Below are 18,856 nucleotides of genomic sequence, written 5' to 3'. Positions count from 1 at the left end.
CCTAGTTGCCCCATCCCCTCAAGGTGGCAGCCCCCCTCCCACCTCAGATGCCCCCTCCCCTCCAAAACTGACCCCCCTCCCCCCAAGCACACCTCCTCCCTCAGGCTACCCCCACGCCCCCACCTACACTAGATGCCCTTCCCATCAAAAACTGACCCTAAGTGCCCCCCCAAGTGACCCCCACCATCCCCTCAAGGTGGCAGCCCCCCTCCCACCTCAGATGCCCCCTCCCCTCAAAAACTGACCCCCACTCCTCCCAAGTGCCCCCACAGTTGCCCCCTCCCCTCAGCATGCCCCCCCCCAGCAACAGCAGCAGGGAGCAGCGCTCCAGGTACCAGTTTTCATTGGCTCCTGCGAGGATCCGGTGGTCCCAGCAGGGCAGGGGCTGGGGGCTCCCCTCCCATCTCAGGCGGGCTGTGGGGCTGGGGGTCCAGCAAGAAGGGAGCGGGGGGCTAGGAGTCAGAGCTCAGCCCTGCCGTGCTGCTGCCCCAAGCCCCACCGCACCTCTTTGTGCCTCAGCTTGCCCCCTCCGTCGAATGGGCGCAACGATCCCAGGCTCAATTAATAAATAAAGGCTGTCCTCAATTAATAAACGCCCCTCCCCGCCGCCACTGCCTTGCTGCCGGCGGGGTCGGGTCGCAGGCGCTGGGTCCCGGCACCCCCCACACCAGCGGGGCTGGGGTGGCGGCTCGGCCGTGACATCCTGCCCCCGAGCGGGGACAGACAAGGTGATAGCAGGGCATGTCTTGTTTCCCCGCAGGTGCCACGAGGTGTCACAGCCACGCCGGGTGCCACACGCATGCTGCTCGCGCGCACGGGCAGGCACAAGGGCCAATGCCAGCGCTCCTGCGCCCAGGACCATCAGGGAGGCCCTGCAGAGTGGCCTCCCGGGGCCGCGGTGCACTCGCTGCAGGGCTCCCACGCGCTGTCTAGGGGGCCCCCTGGGCTCACTGCTGCGCCCGGCTGCTCAAATCAGGAAATAAAAGCAAGCGAGCGAGCAAGTGTTATCAACCCCTCCGATCACACGCACACGCGCTCCCCGGGTGCAGGGTGCCGCAGGCTGCGCGCACGGGCAGGTGCCCAGACATGGATGCCCAGGACCGAGCCGCACTGGATATTTCCACCAGGAACCCCCAGGACGACTTCGAGCTGCTGCAGAGAGTTGGCGGCGGGACATACGGGGAAGTGTACAAGGTAGGGCCGAGGATGCGCTGCGCTCTCTTGCCTGCATCGCGTGGGTGGGGGCCGAGTCTCCGTTTATACCCTGCCAAGACCCCAGGGTTTTGGGGTGCTGGGGGAACACGTCGTCCTTCGTGCCCATGTGGGGCAAAGGCAGGCGGTGCAGGGAGCTCCAGGAGCCACGGCAGTGAAAGCAGGAGACACGGGAGGGGAAAGGGCTGAGCAGGGCCAAGACCCGTGCCTGCCCGGGAGAGTGCCGGGGTAGGGCAGCGGGGCGAAGGCATCGGCAGGGCAGGCACCCCCTGTGCCCCTGCCTGGGGCAGCCAGGCATGTTGGGGTGCTTGCTGCCGGTTCAGAGCACTTGCTGTTGTGCTCGGGGCCCGGGGTGCTGCGGGCGGTGGACTCAGCCCCCTTCCACAGCCCTCGTGGTCCCTTGCCTGGGTTTGGAGGGGCAGAAGAGAAGGGCCCAGCTCGGGCCTTGTTGGAGGAAGTGCAGCGGCACTGATTCTCTCCATACCCTCGTGGGCGTAAATCAGCAGAAGCCCCCTGAAAACAGCATGGGCCCAAGCGGGGCCCGATCCCTTGGCTGGGGTGGACCCTTGGAGTCAAGGGGACGGTGTCCCCAGGGCCCCAGCGGGTGGGAACGGATGTCCCTGTCACCTCCCCCCCCATGCACAGTCATCTTCACCGGAGGGAGTGGGTGTGAAATGCCACGAGCTCCCCACGCACCACAGCTCACACCCACTCGGCTCCCATCCTTCCCCGCTGGAAACCGTGTCAGGGCAGCTGGGGGTGGGGGTCGGGCTCCCCTGGGCCCAACACGGCTGGAATCAGGCCACTTGGCCCGCAGCGCTGGGGATCCACAGTGCCCCTCAAACATGGCGCCTTGGAGGGAGCAACATGGCAGCAGGCTGTGCAAGACTCCTTCGGCCACTGCTGAGATGCAGCCAGCTCTGGGGTGGAGTGGGGAAGCTGTTCGTTCAGCTGGTCTAGAAAAGCAGCCACCTCTGGGCTGGGGCAGGGCAGCTGGTCGCACAGAGACCCCGAAATGCAGCTGGGTGCCTTTGCGAGGGAGATGCAGAAGATCTGGGAAGGGAGGCAGCTTCGGAGTAGGGTTGGGAACAGTTTGGGGCGGCAGTGGGACAGGCGGGCACAGGCTGGGCACCGAGGTTTGCAGGCTGACGGGGCAGGGGCAGGGGCAGGGGCATGGGAGGAGGGAGCCCAGTCCCTGCTGAGAAACCCCAGGGCCTGCCAGAAGCACCACAGCCCCGGGTGCGAGTGCTCCCACCTGCCTCCCGGCAGCTCCAGCACAGGGTCCGGTGCCCCAGCTGCCACCAGAAATGCCCCAGGGGCTGGAGCCAGGGCTGAGCACCGGGACCACGGGTCTTTGCAAGACCTTCAGTGTCACAGGTGACATTGGCCTGGTCCTTGATGCCAGTGCCCCTCACTCCCGACCTCACACCGGTTCTAGCCCCAGCCCCACCCCGACCCCCGGGCAGGGCATCCTCCCCCCAGTATCATCCCACCCTGCCTCCCTGCAGCCTGCAGGGCCCAGAGCCTCTTGGCAGCGCCCGTGCCCACACCGCAAGCTGCCGCAGGGCCAGGGGAACTCCCAGCGGCCTTGGCACAGCCGCGAGCACTCTAGAACAGGGCTCGGCGCCTCCAGGCAGCTCGGGACCCCGCACGGCCCTGGCAGCAATTGGCCCTGTCCCAGCAGCCTCTGCTGCTGGGGGCTTGGGGCTGCAGGATGCCGGGGACTGGGACAAGGGGGGTCCTGGGGGCATCTGGGGCAGGCAGCAAAGCTCCTAGACCACAGCATGTGCCCTTCCTCCCCACCCCCCTGACCCACACCCCCCCATGCAGGTTCTTGCACTGACACACACACAGATCCTAGATCACAGCAGGCTGCACACATATACACACACACCAACGCAGGTTTTTGCACCAATACACACACACACCGATCCTAGCCACAGCAGACCACACAACACTGCCCCCCCCAAAGCAGGTTCTTGCATTAACACACGCATCACAAATCACAGCAGGCTTTACACACACACACACATCAGTGCAGGCTCTTGTGCTGACACACACGTGCACACACATCCTAGATCACAGCAGGCCACACACATATGCCAATGCAGGTTCTTGCACTAATACACACATACATCCTGAATCACAGCAACACACATCAATGCAGAGTCTTGCACTGGCAGCACGCGTGCACACAGTTCCTAGATCATAACAGGCCACACACACATATATATATATATATATATATATATATACACACACACACTCATGCAGGTTTTTGCACTAGCACACATACATCGTAAATCACAGCAGGCAACTTACACATACACACATAAATGCAGATTTTTGCACTGACACATGAACAGATCTTAAATCACCACAGGCCACACACATACATACACACACACCAATGCAGGCTCTTGCACTGACACACACACACACATCATGAATCACAGCACGCTACACACACCCCAATACAGGCTCATGCACTGACACAGATGTACACACACACAGATCCTGGTCACAGCAGGCCACACACATATACCAATGCAGGTTCTTGCACTAATACACACACATACATCCTGAATTACAGTAACACACATCACTGCAGATGCACCGGTACACACACACAGTTCCTAGATCATAACAGGCCACAAGTACATATATATACGGACTGATGCAGGTTTTTGCACTAACACACACACACATCATGAATCACAGCAGGCAACACACACATACACACACACCAATGCAGGCTTTTGCACTAACACACACACACATCGTGAATCACAGCAGGCAACACACACATACACACACACCAATGCAGGCTTTTGCACTAACACACACACACATCGTGAATCACAGCAGGCAACACACACATACACACACCAATGCAGGTTTTTGCACTAACACACACACAAGTATCCTGAATCAGAGCAGCAACATACACGCACATCAATGCAGACTTTTGCACTGGCATGCACAGATCCTAGATCACCACAGGCCACACACATACATATACACACACCAGTGCAGGCTCTTGCACTGATACATATGCTCACACACATGGATCCTAGATCAGTACAGGCCACACACATACATACACACACACCAACGCAGGCTCTTGCACTGACACACACACACAGAGCCTGGATCACAGCAGGCTATACCCAACCTCCATCACAGCCAGCTTTACAGCCCAGAGGTGGCTGCACCTCCGTGCTGGGTGAGCATCCAGGCTGCTGTCTGGGGCCAGGAGACAGGAGCTCAGCCTCCCTTGCCAGTGCTGAGCAGGCGAGAGGCACGTGCCCTGTACACATCTCTCCGCTGAGACTAGGGCCAACCCCCCCCCCCATTCCTGGCCTGCCCCATGGTCTGAGAGCCTTGCTGGCTGGCCACAAATTCAGGCCTCAAGGCAGAAGGTCCCCAGGGCCCCCCAGGGACCTGGGACCTTCCCAGCCTCCACGCACGTTGGGTCAGAAATAAAAAGCAGAAGCAGCGAGCACTTTCGGTCTCGGCGGCTGTGCAGAAACCCTCAACCGGCCGTGCTCCGGGGGGGGGCAGGGCAGGGTGCGGCGCAGAGCGCAGGATTGGGGCCTCCGGGGGAGGGCGGGAGGCACTCTGCTGCTCTCATTTCACTTCCTGCAACATTTGCCTGGCAAAAAATGTCCTCAGAGCCCCCTCCTTGCGCTACCAGTGCGTGTGGGGGGGATGTTCACACATGTGCAGCCCCCTCTGCAGCTATGAGCCATGTGCTAAGGGGGTGGTCTTTGACACAGGCCACAGCTCCCCCACTCTGATGCCCTTCATTTGCGTTCACATAGGCGAGGAGCAAAGACACGGGCGAGCTGGCAGCCATGAAAATCGTGAAGATGGAGCCAGGTGCGGCACGAGGCAGGGCTGGGGGGCAGAGAATCCCCCCCCACCAATCAGGCAGAATGTGACCCCAAGAGACCTGTCCCCCACCATTTATCCCAGTGTCAGGCCAGACTGGGCCTCCCTCTGGCTCCTTAGCACCACCTCCCTGCCACCCTCTGCCCGGGGAGCCTTGGCAGCCTCCCCCACTACCCACTGCCCAGTGGTGTCCTAGCATCGCCTCCCAACAAGAGCAGTGGCACTGGGACCCCCCCCCAGATAGCACTGACACCCTCACAGAGCCTGGCCTTGCCCCCCAGGTCAGAGCAGAGCCTGCTAGCCACAGCTCCCCACGGCCCCCATCTCCCACCCACCCGGGGTCAGAGCCGCAAGCACATTGTCTCTGCCCTGGCCCAGTCCCCAGGGAGGGTGCAGAGGGGAGTGGGGGTTGAGACACAGCCCCCAAGACCGCTTGCTGGGGGGCAGGAGGCAGGGACTGGGGTGCGCATGGCGCTGCACATGGAGGGAGCTCCCTGCTCCCCCCTTCCCCAGCAGGGACCTTCCTGGTGACAGCTGGCAGCAAGGTGGGGGCTGGCAGGCAAGTTACCGTAACAGCAGCAACATCCTCCCCGCTTCCTCCCCGCGCGCCTCGCCTCACCTCGCCTCGCCGCGCACCCCCACCCCGCAACAGGATGCGGCTGGGACAGCCCGGGAGGGGAGGGGGATCGGGGCACCAGCCCCTCGGGTGGCCTGGGGGGCCAGGGCTGCAGAGCGGGGGGGCTGGCACCCAGCAGGGCACTGCCAGCAAGTGAGGAGACCCGCCCCCCCACTGAGCCCCCTGCCCTGCTCTGCCTCCCCCCAGCATGGCACCCCCTGCTGCCCCCCAATACCCTCCCAGCACAGTACCCCCTGCTGCCCTCTTCTCTGAGTCCCCTGCCATGCTCTGCCCCCCATCACAGCACCCCCCAATGGGCTGCCCCCCATGTCCTCCAGCACTGTGCCCCCCGCTGGACTCCTCCCCCCACTGCCCCCTGCCCTACTCTGCACCCCTCAGCATGGTGCCCTTGGCTGCCCCCCCCACTGCCCCACAGAGCATGGCTGAGCACCCCCTGCTTGCCCCCCCACTGCACCCCTCCCTGCCCCACAAAGCACAGCACCCCCTTCTGGACTTCCCGGCCCCTCCCCCCCCAGCAGGACGCCCACCATTCAAGCCCCCCGCTACCCCCTCCATCATGGCATCCCCTGCTAGCCCTGCCCCCCAGATCACAGCACCCCCTGCTGGACCACCCCCCTCCCCCACAGCACAGCACCCCCTGTTGCCCCCAGCCATGGCAGCCCCCCCCCCAATACAGCAGCTCGTGTCCCCCCAGACGACGACTGCGCCACCATCCAGCAGGAGATCCTCATGGTGAAGACCTGCAAGCACCCCAACATCGTGGCCTATTACGGGAGCTACATACGGTGAGACGCCCTGCTCCTGCCCCCCTGCCCCACCCCGCCCCGGCTCCCCCCAGCCCCTGCCCCTGCCCCTGCCCACACCGACTAAGCCCTCTGTTCTCCGCAGGTTTAACAAGCTGTGGATCTGCATGGAGTTCTGCGGCGGAGGCTCTTTGCAAGACATCTACCACGGTAAAGCGGCTGCCAGGCACCCACACTGTCGGGGCTGGAGGGTGGGAGCCAGGGGGAAGCAACCGGGCCCCCACGGTAAAGGGCACAGAGGGCCTGACCAGCTGCAGGCGCCCCCATCGTGCCCACCCCCAAGCCCGTCCTTTGCCGTTGCAGTCACCGGCCCCCTGTCCGAGCAGCAGATCGCCTATGTCTGCAGAGAAACGCTGGAGGTGAGTTCTGGGGCAGCCCCCCCAAGCAGCAACTCCCTCTCCCCCCACGTATCTATCATTAGCCCTTCCCTTAATGCGGCGTGGAGCCGACCGCTGGGGCAGGCAGCCCCACTGACGCCCGCCTCTCTCTGCTTTCAGGGCTTGTCCTACCTTCACACCCAGGGGAAGATCCACAGGGACATCAAGGTAACGAGCTCTGCTGGGGGGAGCTGGAGGGACAGATGGATGAATGGGTGTGACGGCCAGGTGGATAGACGGATGAGCGTCATAGCTGGGTGAAAGGATGGATGCGTGGTTTAGCCAGCTGCCTGGATGCTGTGAGGATGCAGGATGGATGCCATAGCTGGCCATGCTGGGCTGGGTGAGGGGTCGGATGCCGCGGGCACCTGGCAGGACAGACAGACACAGGACATGGGACGACCTCCTGCACGGGCATACTGGGGGAGAAGCCAGCTGCAGGGGCATCAGGGACCCCCGGTCCTTTCACCCCCCACCTACTTGTGGCTTCTGGACCCCAGGGCCATGACTCCGTTAAGGGGTGAACCTGCACGGGGCGCGGGGGCCTAGCAGGTGCGAATCAGCTGCTCACCAGGTTGCTCCAGTTCCCTCCTGGGCTTTGCTGCAGCTTATCCTCCCGTCTTCCTCCTGCAGGGAGCCAACATCCTCATCAACGACAGTGGGGACGTGAAGCTCGGTGAGTGACAGCCCCAGTGTCCTCTGCACCCTGCGCCAGGCCCTGCTTTTCAGCTTATATTGGGAACATCCCATTGTGTGGTGCCAACCCCGCTGCCAAACCGGCCTGGCTGTAGGAGAGGGGCAGGGCTGAGGTCTGCAACACAGGGCTGGGGCCGTGAGGGAGGAACGGCTACCCTGGGGCCAACCGAGAGGCCAGGAGGCACGAGCATGGCCCGGACAACCTAGGTCGGGGAAGTGGCTGAAATACCACGTGGCCCAAGGAAACACGTGGGGAGGGCTGGGGAGATGACCACAGAAACAGTCCTTCCAGGAAGGTGGTCTGGGGCCCAGGCCAAGTAGGCTGGGGCTGGAGGGATGCTCAGCGTTTGCAGAGCCCAGGCCGAGCCTTTCTCTGCTTCCCGCCCCACAGCTGATTTCGGGATCTCTGCACAGATCAGCGCCACCTTCGCCCGACGGATGTCCTTCATCGGCACACCCTACTGGTATGCACAGGGCTGAGGGGGTCTCGGTTCGGTCGGGAGGGGGCTTTATGCGCATGCATGGCTTGATGGGTGCCAAGTGCCCTCCTTTCCAGGCTGTGGGCTGTGGGGGCATTAACCCCCCCCACCCCCTAGGCACAGCCCTCACTGCAGCCGCGTGCTCTCTCCCCCGTGCCTAGGATGGCCCCTGAGGTGGCCGCGGTGGAGCTGAAGGGTGGCTACAACGAGCTGTGTGACGTCTGGTCCGTGGGGATCACGGCAGTGGAGCTGGCCGAGCTGCAGCCCCCCATGTTTGACGTCCACCCCCTGAGGTGAGTGCCGGGGGGCCACGTGGGCTCAGGGAGGGAGGGACCCAGGAGTCCGGTGGCACCGGGGCCAGAGGCCGAGGACAGCAATTTCTACCCCCCGCCACCCCTTCCCTGCCGCGCCACGGAGGCTGCCTGTGGTTTCCTCTCCTTGTTACTCTGTGCCGAGGGGGGAAGGGTGTCTAGGAAGCACCGATATGATCGGAGATCCCCCAGCTCAGCACCCACGGGCTGCCCCATGGTGCCACCTGCCCACGCTTGGGTCTTCCCCCCGCCCCCGGCGCAGGGGAGGGACGTTTCACCCTGCGCCACCTGCTGTCTGAACCGTGCCACCTGTCCCCGCAGGGTGCTCTTCCTCATGTCCAAGAGCGGCTACCAGCCGCCGAAGCTCAAGGACAAGGCCAAGTGGTGAGTGCCAGGGTGGGGCTGACCGCGTGCCCCAGGCCTACCTGAGCCTTCAAGCCCAAAGGGGCAACAGCCGCAGGCTGGTACAAGGGTCTGCAAGGGTACTGGGAGCAGTACAAGGGTACTGGGAGAGTTGTGGTGGGGGACTGGAGGTGGGGAGGGGGCCAGGACTCTTGGGTTCTCCCCGTGGCGCAGGGAAGAGGAAGAGGCAAGGTCTTCTCATCTGCCTCCCCCCATCTGGTCATTTCCCTTCTCTGCGACTCAGTTTCTCCTCTCCGGGGATCTTCCCCCCACCCCCCCATAGGTCTCCAGCCTTCCACAACTTTGTGAAGGTGACGCTGACCAAGAACCCCAAGAAGCGACCGAGCGCCGCCAAAATGTTGTTGGTGAGTCCGGCCACCCCTGTGGGGCCCCAGGCTTGCCAGCCCCCCTTTGTCAGGGGCTCCGGGGGCATGTTGGTGCAGGAGGGGCATCAGCAGCTACCCTCAGCCTCCTCACCTACCTTTCACCCCTTCCCAGCACCAGTTCGTGGCCCAGCCTGGCCTGAGCTGCAGCCTGACACTGGAGCTGCTGGAGAAGCTGCGCAACCCAGACAAGCACCCGCGCTGCTGCGAGACGGAGGAGGAGGAGGCCGAGGTGGGGGCGCCAGCACGGGCATGGTGGGGCAGGCCCCCAGAGCACACCCACCAAGGGCTGGATCCTCTCTAGAGCATCAGCCCCCAGCCTTTCCATGCCCAGGGCCGGGCAGATGCCAGAGCTGGCTTGGTGTCCCCAGGTGGGCACAGTTAACCCCTGCATTGCTTCCCCAGCTGCCGCCCCCTGTGCCCCGGCGGATCCACTCCACGCACCGGCATGGCCAGGTCGAGCGCAGCAACTCTGACATCAACCGTACGTCCTGCTCCTGCCCCCCACCCAGCTCCCTTCCCCCTTGCCTCCCACCAGCCTCCATGGTCACCCTGTGCCCCTTTCCCTGACCTCACCCACCCCTCCCAGACTCACATATCCCTCCAGGACCCCCATGCCTCCCCACCCAGGACCCTCCAAGTCCCATCCTGCCCTGCCAAATGCCACCAGGTTGGAGGCTGGGAGCTCACCCAGGGACCCGTTCCCATTGCCCCGCATCACTCAATGGCCTCTCCTTACAGTGCAGCACATCGAGATCCGGCCCTGCTGGAGGAAGGAGCTGGAGCCCCCAGGTCATAAGGTATGTGGAGGTCTGCACCCCCAGCCTGGTCTAACCCCCGGGGGGGGCAGCATGGGGGTCAAGGAAGGGCTCCTCTAGCTGTGTCAGAAGGGAAGGGCCCAGGCATGGGGCACAAGAGGCGGGGGCAGGGTAGGACCAAAGCCCCCCACCCCACACATCTCAGATCCCCAATGTGCATCCCTGGTGCACAGTTACCCACTCGCGGACACCCCCGCCCCCCTGTCTCTCACACCCAGGAGACCTTCACAGACGTCAGCTACGGCACCAGCAGAAGCGGCGCCAGCTCTGTGGGCAGCCACAGGTGAGGCAGGGGCCACGAGACCACCCCCAGCACCAGGGGTGGGGGGCTGGGACCGGCTTGACCTCCTCTTTGCCCTGTGCAGGGGGGACACGTCGGACTCGGACAACGACTACGACGACGTCGACATGTAGGTGCCCGCAGAGGCGTGGGGACTGTGCCCCCACTTCATACTCCCCCCGCCCCAAACAGACCGTAGCTGGGGGCCCCTGCGTTTTTCCAAGGGATCTTGTCTTTAAGGTGGGGGGTAGCCCCCACCACACCCCCACGGCCGCTGGCCCCACACGCCATGCCAGCCAGGGCCTGGGCCCCTGCCATGCACACAGCCAGGCTCTCAGCCCCCAGCAGGCAGGGGGTCACGGCAACACGGAGCCCGACTCACCCCTGCTGTCTCTCTCTCTCTTGCACCTGTCATCTAGCCCCAGCAGCGCCTACTCCTGCAGGTAACGGCCCCTGCAACCCCCTCCCCTCCTCTGCCCCACACCTGGGGCCTGGCTGCACCTAGAGCTGTCTGGCCCCAGGCAGGATCCGGCCCCACACTGACCACTGTGCCTTGCTTCCAGTGACACGCTGCCAGCTGACATCCCTCCCCCGCTGCCCCCCAAGGTGAGTTCAGCAGCCCCCCCACCCCCACCCCAGTGAGTCTGGGACCCCGCATCAGACCCCTGACCCCATCCAGGACCATCCTCCACCCCTTCCCACCAGATACATAGGCCTGGACAGCACAGAACCTCCCTGCCCAGCTCAGACCTTCTTCCCCAGTGCCCCCCACCCCATCGTCTGACCCCCTACCTGTCTCTGTCCCCAGCCCAAGCTGCGCACCCCGTCGGATGAGACACTGGGGGAAGATGAGCGCCCACGGCCCCGGGGGCCACCCACGCAACACTCCGGCCCCTCCAGCAGCCTAGTGCGCTGCTCCAGTGGCCCAGTGGCCAGCAGGCCCCCCCATGCCGCCAAGCACCCCAGCAGGCATGGCACCCACCTCGCTGCCAGCTCAGGTGAGTGCCAGGGGGAGCTGCCCCCCGCCTGCCCCAGCGAGGGGCAAAGGATGTCAGCTCGGGAGGCTGCAGGTCAAGAGTGAAAGGCACTGGCAGGGCTGTGGAGGGGCAGGGGGCTGCGGGTCAGGAGTGAGGGGCACCAGCAGGGCTGGGGCAGCAGGGGGTGTGACAACCCCAACCGCCCTCCGCCCTTGCTGCCCGCCAGATCCTGCCTTGTGGTCCGGCACCCGGAGCGAGGAGCCCCCCATCCTACCACCGAAGACGGAGAAGAAGCGGAGGCCGGTGAGAAGCGACACCTCACAGCCCCCAGCAGCCATTGGAGTGGGGGGGTCCACCCTCGGGGTGGGTGCCTTTCTACCACCACAGGCCCCCCTGACCTCCGCTCTGCCCTGCAGGTGCAGACTGACAATGGGAGCTCCAGGGACCCACCCAGAACGCAGGTGAGCAAGATGCAGCCCCCACGCCAGGCAGACAGGGGCAGGGCGGGGAGATGGCCTGCCCCACACCAACCTCCTCCACCCCTTGCCTGCAGGATGGCTCCTTCTTCCGGAAGGTTTTCAACGGCTGCCCCCTGCACATCACGGCCACCACCACGTGGACGCACCCGGGCACCCAAGGTAGGGCATAGCAGGTGGAGGGGGCTGTGGGTCAGGAGTGAGAAGCACCAGCAGGGTTGGGGGGGCAGGGGGCTGCAGGTTGGGATTGAGGGGCACCAGCAGGGCCGTCTCTATCCTCTCCAGACCCGCACCTAATCCTGGGTGCCGAGGAGGGCATCTTCACCCTCAACCAGAACGAGCCCGAGGCCACACTGGAGCTGGTGAGAGCAGGAGGGAACGGGTGCAGGACCCCCACCCGCCTGGGGCAGGGGGGAACAAGGCGGTGGGGAGGACAGGGGGCAGGGGCAGGAACAGAGAGTAGAGCCTGGTAGAGGAGGGGGCTGTGGGACAGAGTATCCCCCCCCTCCGTTGTTCCCCCCTGCACCCAGACTGATGCCCACCTTCCCGCAGCTTTACCACAACCGGACATCCTGGGTGTACACCATTGGCAACGTGCTCATGTCGGTCTCGGGTGAGCATGGGGCAGGGGCTGTGGGGTGGGAGTGAGGGGCACTGGGGTGGCAAAGCGTTGCTGCTGGGAGTGAGGAGCACTGGCCGGGCTGAGGGAGGCCAGGGGGCAGGCCTCCCTCTCCAGGCCCCGCCAACACCCCCCCTTCCCAGGCAAGACCCCCCAGCTGTACTCCCACAGCCTGCCAGGGCTGTATGAGCAGAGCAAGCGGGACCAGCGCCCTGGCGTGCACCTCGGCCCCCACCGCCTGCTGCCCAGGTACCCACCCCACGGGCCCCTTGCTGGGGGGTGGCTCCAGGAATCACCCCCGGCCCCGCAAAAGTAGGACAGATGCGTCAGGGCCGGGGGGGGGGGGGTGGTTAGGGTTAGAGGTGGGGGTCCTCCAGTCCCACTCGGCCACTGTGCTCTGCCCACAGGAGGAACCCCCCTTCCAGCAAGATCCCTGACACCAAGGGCTGTCGCACCTGCTGCGTGGGTGAGTCGCTCCAAACCCCACTCCCGCCGCTGCCATTCTGGGGGCCTCCTGTGACCCCTGCCCCCCCCAGCTGTGGACCGTGGGCAGAGTAGGGGGGAAGGGGGGCACCACAGTTGCCCCCACAGCCTCTAACGCACCCCCCACGTCCCCAGCCAGGAACATGCAGAGTGGCTGCCACTACCTGTGTGGGGCGCTGGACACGGGCGTGGTGCTGCTGCAGTGGTACGAGCCTATGGCCAAGTTCATGCTTGTCAAGGTACCGGCCCCACTGCCCCCTCTTCCCAGCTGGGGGGGATGGGAGACCCCACTCATCCCTCCACACCCATTGCTGGGGCTGCACCCCAGCAGGCTCCACCCAGGGACGCCAACCCAGCGAGCCTGGCAGAGCCTCCTCCCTGCTGCCGGCCACATCCATCTGCTCTGCTGTCTTCATGCACCTCTGTCCCCCACCACCCCACGCCATCTCTGTGTGCAGGGCAGCGGTCAAGGGTCAGACCCCCCGACCCTGCCCCCGCTCCACCCCTGCAGCACTTCGACTTCCCGCTGCCCAGCCCACTGCCTGTCTTCGAGATGCTGGTGGCGCCAGGCGAGGAGTACCCCAGCGTCTGCATTGGGCTCGGTCGTGGCCCCTCAGCTGCCTGCCCCGTGCGCTTCCACACCATCAACCTCAACTCCCTCACCTCCTGGTTCGCCCACGCCGATGCTGGTGAGGGGCGCCCCGCAGCTGGGTCCCTGTCTATGCCCGTGTCCCTACCCATACCCATGTCTGTGCCTGTGTCCCTCCGCATGTCTGCGCACGTGTTCGTATCTGTGCCTGTGTACCTTTCTGCGCTCCATGTCCATGCCCATGGCCATATCCATGCCTGCATCCATACCCATACCCAGGTCCATGCCTGTGCCCGTCTTTGTCTGTCTGTGCTTGGGTTCATGTCCATGCCCACATCCATGTCGGTGCCTATATCCATGTGCTTTTCCAAGGCCATGTCTGTACCCGTGTCCTTGTCTGTGCTCATGCATACCTGGCATTGGGCAGGGGGAGGCACAGACACACCTGAGCATACCGTAAGCTCACATGTGACAACACAGGGGTGGGGGCGGTGGCTCCTGCCCATGCCCACCCCACACTCGTGTCTCCCCAGAGCCCCCCTGCCCTGGCCCCATCCAGGTGACGCAGCTGGACAGCGAGACAGTGCTGGTCCTCATCGACCGTAAGTGCCCGGCAGGGGGCTGTCTGTCCACACGCAGGGCCTGTGTACCTGGAGGGTGCGAGGGGGGGGTCACACTCAGGAGCCAGGGAGCAGGGGGTAGCTCAGCAGGGCGGGTGGGGGGGGGGGTCATAGGTCGTAGCACTGGGCAGAGTGATGGGAGCAGGGGGTTTTGACCCAGCCCCCCATCCATGTCCCCACAGGAAGCATCAAAGTGGTGACGCTGCAGGGAGCCCTGGTTCGCCGTCTCGAGGCCCCCGAGATCCTCTTTGATGTGGCCGTGGAGTCCGTGGGTGGGTAATGGGGTGCAGGAGGGTCCCTTCCATGGCTCCCCCCCAGCTGTGCCACTCCCCAGCATCAGCTGCATCTTGGGGCCAGGCTGGGCCCCACATGACCAGCCTGGCTTGATCTGGGGTGCAGAGGGGCCTGCAGGGAGCTGGGGCTGGGGGACCATGGCGCTGACCCCCCTCCCCCAAATCACTCTGGTTCCCGCAGTGCTGGTGAGGAACTGCCTACAGGCCTTCTGGCGCCACGGGGTGCAGGTGCGCCACTTCGGCTCCACACAGGTACGGCCCCCAACCCCTGCTACGCTGACCCTTGACCCCACAGCCCCTCCCACCCTGACCCCATGGCTCATGAGACCCCGCGGACCCCCCACGACAACCACGGCACCAACCCCACTCCCCAACTGGGGGAAACCCATCATGAAGCCCTGCCAGCCTTCAACTAGGCAGGCCTGCCCCCCAGCACCTATGTCTCCCCCCCAGTTAATCGAGGAGCTGCGAGACCAGCGCTGGACCTTCCGCCTGCTGGGCTCACACAGGTACGTCCCCCCCTCACTGGAGGGGGGCATGGACTGGGGGATCTTGGGGGGGGTTGTTAGCCAGAGCCTGGCCTGACAGTACCCCCCCCACAGCACGGTCGTCCTGGAAACACGCCCCGCTGACAACACAAGTGCCCACAGCAGCCTCTGGGTCCAGGCATGACCCCTGGGAGCGGAGGGGGAGCTAGAATGATCCCCCCAGCCAGGATCCACCCCGCCCCCGTCATGGACTGGACCCCGGGGGAAGGGGAGCGGCGCCGCGGACGCCAAGGACTCTGGACGGGCTGGCGCGGCCCCGGAGCAGGAGGCATGGGGGAGGGGAGGGGACAGAAGGGCCGGGGAGGGGCAAGAGGGGGGGTATTTAAGTGCCGGCTGGGCCTGGGCTGTGTCAAGCAAGCACAGGGCAGCTGGGGGGGGGTGCAGACCCTTCCCCAACTCCCTCGTCTCAACAAAGCCGTGCCGAGACCCCGCCTCCGTGCATTCTTCCCCCCCAAAGGAAACCCCCCCCCAAGGAGGCAATAGGGGCCACCCCCCCCAGTAGTGAACATAGGCATCTGGGAGCCGAAGGAGGCTCAGAGGAGGTGCAGCAAAGATGATGGTTTATTGCCCCAGAGGGCCTGGGGGGGGGGAACAAGGACCACCCCCCACCCCAGTATCAATTGCCACAGCCACCCCTCCAGCAAAACTACCCCACAAAGGCACTTGAAATAATGGGGGTCCACGGACTGGCCCCCAGGGACATGTAGAGGGAGGGAGCCCCCGGGGGGGATCCACAGTGGGGGTGGGGGTGGGGGGCCGGGGCCTAGCTCAGCTGGTCTTCATACTGCTTGCGGAAGCAGTCACCGGCAGGGAAGAAGTCCCAGCAGCGCTCTTGGTACATCTTCCACACGTAGGACTCCTGGGGGGCATGGGGTGGTCAGGGGGGGCTGGGACAGCTCCCTCCTCCCCCCATGACTCAGCCCAAGGCCGGACCCCGACCCCCGTGCCTGCCCCGGCCCCTCACCTGTCCCGTGTGCTCCGTCTCATCCTTGTTGATGAGGTACATGAGGAAGAACCTGCGGGGGGAAGCAGGGGTCAGGCCCAGGGCCAGCAGGGCCCCATGACCCCACGGGGAGCCTGGCAGCAGCCCCGGTGCCGGGGTCCGTGTGTGTCTCCCCGCCGGCTCACATGTAGTTGGCCAGGTTATGCTCCTCCAGCGTGTGCGTCTCAAAGCCGTGCGGCGTTGTGTCAAAGTAGTCGCTGCCAATGCCGCAGATGAAGCATTTGGTCTGGGGGGGAGGGGAGAGGGGGTGAGAACCCAGACGTCTGGGCCCCCATCGCTGTCACCCCAGGGCCCCGGCCTCCCTGCCCCCTGCGACGGCCTCGCTCACCTCCATGTCCTCCTTCACCTGCTCCTGCTGGTCTCGCAGCTCCCCGAAGGCGTCAATGATCAGACCTGGGGCAGAGGAGTGGGGGGAGCCCTCGAGGTCACCCCAGACGTCCCCGCTCCCCCCCAGAAGCCCCAGCCTCCCCCGGAGATGCCAGCCCCCCTCCTGCAAGGCCCCCTCACCCTGGATGATGGCCAGCAGGATGACAATGACGAAGAAGAAGAAGGTGATGTCGAAGATGACGCGGTAGAGCTCGTACTCGTCGCCCGCCGGGTCCTCGATCTCATCCCCGATGCCCCCGCCAGCTCGGACCCCCACGTACATGTGAAACAGGTAGCACTGGGGGCAGGAGAGAGGGGCAGTTGCACGCAGGAACATCGAGACCCAGCACCCCCCCCCCAAGGGGCAAGACCCACCCCCCACTGACCGTCATCATGTCGTCGCACTTCATGTCGGGCTCGTCCTCATCCTCGCTCTTGTTGTAGAACTTGCGGAAGAAGTTGAAGGCCACGACCGTGTAGAGGTAGACCACCACGGCCAGCAGCCCCACGGTCATGGCCAGCTGGGTGTACGAGGGGGGGGAACGGGGTCAGAGACTCCCCCGCACCCTCTGTCAGTCTCTCGCCCAGGGGATGACCCTGCCCACCCCGGCTTGCCCCCAGAACAACCCCCGGGGTCTGCTGAAAGGGGAGAGGGGTCTGGATGGAGCCTGGAGCCACGTTTCCCGTGGCCACGCCCCCCACCACACCTGCTTGCCATTGTGGGTGACAGAGGACAGGATGGTGCGCAGCGTCTTGACGCCCATGGCCACGTCCAGCAGGTGGGCGGCGAAGAAAAAGTTGTTGTAGTGGCCCAGCAGCGACATGACCATGTACCAGGCCAGGTACAGGAAGGACTGGGGGGACGAGGGGCACCATCTGGGACCGGGGCACCTGCCAGCACCTGCCCCTGGATCCCCTGCCCGTCACAGCTGGAGCCACATGTGGGCCCCACCCCCACAACCCCCCACTCACGTTGTCGGTGAAGATGACCCCGAACTTCCAGATCTGGTACTTGATGTCGATGGAGGTGACCCTAGGGAGAGCCACAGGGGCAGGTGAGAGCAGCCTGTGGCCCCACCCCTGGACGCCCAAAAGCCCCCAGCCCCCATTCAGTCCCTCCCGTGCTCAACCCCACCCACAGCTGTGGAGCTCCCCCCGCCCCTGCTCACCACGTCAGCATGGACTTGTCAGGCTCGGGCTTCTTCTCGCTCTGGATGCTGATGTCCAGGCTGGCCAGGTCCATGCCCAGCAGCTCGGCCATGCGCTCGCGCCCGTAGATGTCCCCGTACTTCTCCAGCACCTGCCGGGTGGCTGTGGGGTCACAACAGGGCGGCCTCGCCCCAGGCCTGCTGGGGCCCATGCAAGGCACAGCCCCCCTCCCTGGACTGGGACCGCCCAGAGGGGACCGCCCCCCACTCCGCATCAGGATTAGGCCAGGATTGGGACCCCCCAGGGGAACGGGCCACGGACCCACCTTCCTCTTGATGAACTTGTCCCAGTAGTTGCTCGGGAAAGACCTGGCAGGAGACAGAGGCAGCGCTGGGGCCGGGGGGGCCACGACGCCTGGGGGAAGTCCCCCACGGGGGTAACTGGTTGCCTCCCACCCCTGCTGTGGTAGAGCCAGCCCCCAGCACCCACCCACCCCAGATCCAGGGGTCCTCCCCGCTCCCTGCCTGGCCCCCCAGGTCCGCCCCCACCCCCACCCGACCCCGGCTCCAAGGGTCTGCGGGCCCCCCGGCGCGTACGGGGCATTGAGCACCAGCCGGTCCCACTGGCCCTTGATGTCGTCGTCCTCGGGCTGCTCGGTGATGTACAGCCCGTCGAACTCCAGCTTGCGCGCCAGCTCCTTCTCCCGCTTGAAGATCACCAGAGGCACCTGTGGCGGGGTGGGCAGGGGTCACCACTGGGGGTGGGGGCAGCAGCAGAGAAGGGAGCCTGAGGGGGCGTGGCCGTGGCCCCTGCAGGCCCCGTGGCGGGTGGGGGGGCCACATGGATGAGGTTGGCACCCCATGGCCAAAGGGGGTGGAGCCTTGTGGCAGGAAGGGGAGTGGCCTCATGATGGAGCTAGGGTCTGGTGGGGGAAATAACGGGGTCATAAGAAGGAGGTGGGGCCTGATGGCAGGGAGCAGGGCCCCACGGCAAGACGGGGTGTGGCCTGGTGCAGCTAGGGCCCCCTGGCAGGAAGAACAGGGTCAAGAGGGAGATGGGGCCTGACAGCAGGGGGCATGGCCGGGCCCCCTGCTGGGGGCGGGGCCTGACCTTGAGGCAGTTGTAGCCGATGATGCAGAGGAAGGCCACGAGCGTGTGCACGAGGGCCAGCAGCTGCAGCGTGGGCTGCATGTAGCCCGTGCTCTCCTCCAGGAAGTAGTAGACCACGCTGTCCTCGTCGTCCTCCTCATCGCCCGCGCCCAGCGCCCCCCAGCCGGACCCGCTGCCCGGCTCCTCCTCCAGCCCCGAGCCCTCCAGCTCCTCCTCACCCGGTGGAGAGTCCGACACCTGCGGGGGGAGCTGTGAAGGGGGCGAAGGCACCTCCCGAAACCCACTCCTCCCGGCCCTAGCCCGCCCCCCTCCCAGAGGCGTCTGGGCTCCC

General features: G+C 65.1%; 2 protein-coding genes across 6 annotated transcripts in view; one reads left to right on the top strand and one right to left on the bottom strand.

Moving 5' to 3' along the window:
• The first annotated feature begins 323 nt into the window (after positions 1 to 323).
• On the top strand, positions 324 to 15,293 carry MAP4K1 (mitogen-activated protein kinase kinase kinase kinase 1). Its single transcript, XM_090051550.1, has 33 exons — positions 324 to 1,194; positions 5,037 to 5,094; positions 6,438 to 6,528; positions 6,632 to 6,696; positions 6,850 to 6,905; positions 7,044 to 7,091; positions 7,557 to 7,599; positions 8,011 to 8,083; positions 8,260 to 8,391; positions 8,731 to 8,793; positions 9,095 to 9,176; positions 9,310 to 9,426; positions 9,600 to 9,678; positions 9,936 to 9,994; positions 10,231 to 10,295; positions 10,378 to 10,422; positions 10,712 to 10,735; positions 10,856 to 10,898; positions 11,101 to 11,290; positions 11,496 to 11,572; positions 11,686 to 11,730; positions 11,823 to 11,907; positions 12,031 to 12,107; positions 12,298 to 12,358; positions 12,508 to 12,613; positions 12,772 to 12,830; positions 12,983 to 13,086; positions 13,359 to 13,536; positions 13,970 to 14,038; positions 14,239 to 14,328; positions 14,531 to 14,601; positions 14,803 to 14,858; positions 14,952 to 15,293. The coding sequence occupies exons 1-33, from the start codon at positions 1,087 to 1,089 to the stop codon at positions 15,019 to 15,021; spliced, it is 2,589 nt and encodes an 862-aa protein (XP_089907676.1). The 5' UTR covers positions 324 to 1,086; the 3' UTR covers positions 15,022 to 15,293.
• A 147-nt stretch (positions 15,294 to 15,440) lies between these two features.
• RYR1 (ryanodine receptor 1) overlaps positions 15,441 to 18,856 on the bottom strand; it is a 51,858-nt gene continuing 48,442 nt past the window's right edge. For all 5 annotated transcript variants that reach the window (XM_090053485.1, XM_090053486.1, XM_090053488.1 and 2 more), the window contains 12 exons: positions 18,526 to 18,762; positions 18,012 to 18,142; positions 17,741 to 17,783; positions 17,436 to 17,566; positions 17,239 to 17,299; positions 16,974 to 17,120; positions 16,653 to 16,787; positions 16,408 to 16,564; positions 16,229 to 16,293; positions 16,026 to 16,126; positions 15,862 to 15,913; positions 15,441 to 15,756 (listed from right to left, as the gene is read on the bottom strand). In XM_090053485.1, coding sequence (XP_089909611.1) covers positions 15,661 to 15,756; positions 15,862 to 15,913; positions 16,026 to 16,126; positions 16,229 to 16,293; positions 16,408 to 16,564; positions 16,653 to 16,787; positions 16,974 to 17,120; positions 17,239 to 17,299; positions 17,436 to 17,566; positions 17,741 to 17,783; positions 18,012 to 18,142; positions 18,526 to 18,762 — 1,356 coding nt within the window. In that variant the 3' untranslated portion in view covers positions 15,441 to 15,660. The remainder of the gene's footprint in view (positions 15,757 to 15,861; positions 15,914 to 16,025; positions 16,127 to 16,228; positions 16,294 to 16,407; positions 16,565 to 16,652; positions 16,788 to 16,973; positions 17,121 to 17,238; positions 17,300 to 17,435; positions 17,567 to 17,740; positions 17,784 to 18,011; positions 18,143 to 18,525; positions 18,763 to 18,856) is intronic.

This window comes from Crocodylus siamensis, chromosome 6 (assembly GCF_052110815.1).
Source record: "Crocodylus siamensis isolate JL-2025a chromosome 6, ASM5211081v1, whole genome shotgun sequence".
NCBI lineage: Eukaryota > Metazoa > Chordata > Crocodylia > Crocodylidae > Crocodylus > Crocodylus siamensis.
Note: the sequence above shows the minus strand (reverse complement) of the source record. Positions and strands in the feature narration are given on the sequence as shown.

What these genes read in the sequence shown, in the direction of transcription:
- MAP4K1 (XM_090051550.1), top strand. Translation starts at nt 1,087, where the DNA reads ATGGATGCCCAGGACCGAGCCGCACTGGATATTTCCACCAGGAACCCC. An exon ending in TTTGCAAGACATCTACCACG is followed by an intron (nt 6,697 to 6,849) that starts GTAAAGCGGCTG and finishes TTGCCGTTGCAG; the next exon opens with TCACCGGCCCCCTGTCCGAG. An exon ending in CTGTCGCACCTGCTGCGTGG is followed by an intron (nt 12,831 to 12,982) that starts GTGAGTCGCTCC and finishes CCACGTCCCCAG; the next exon opens with CCAGGAACATGCAGAGTGGC.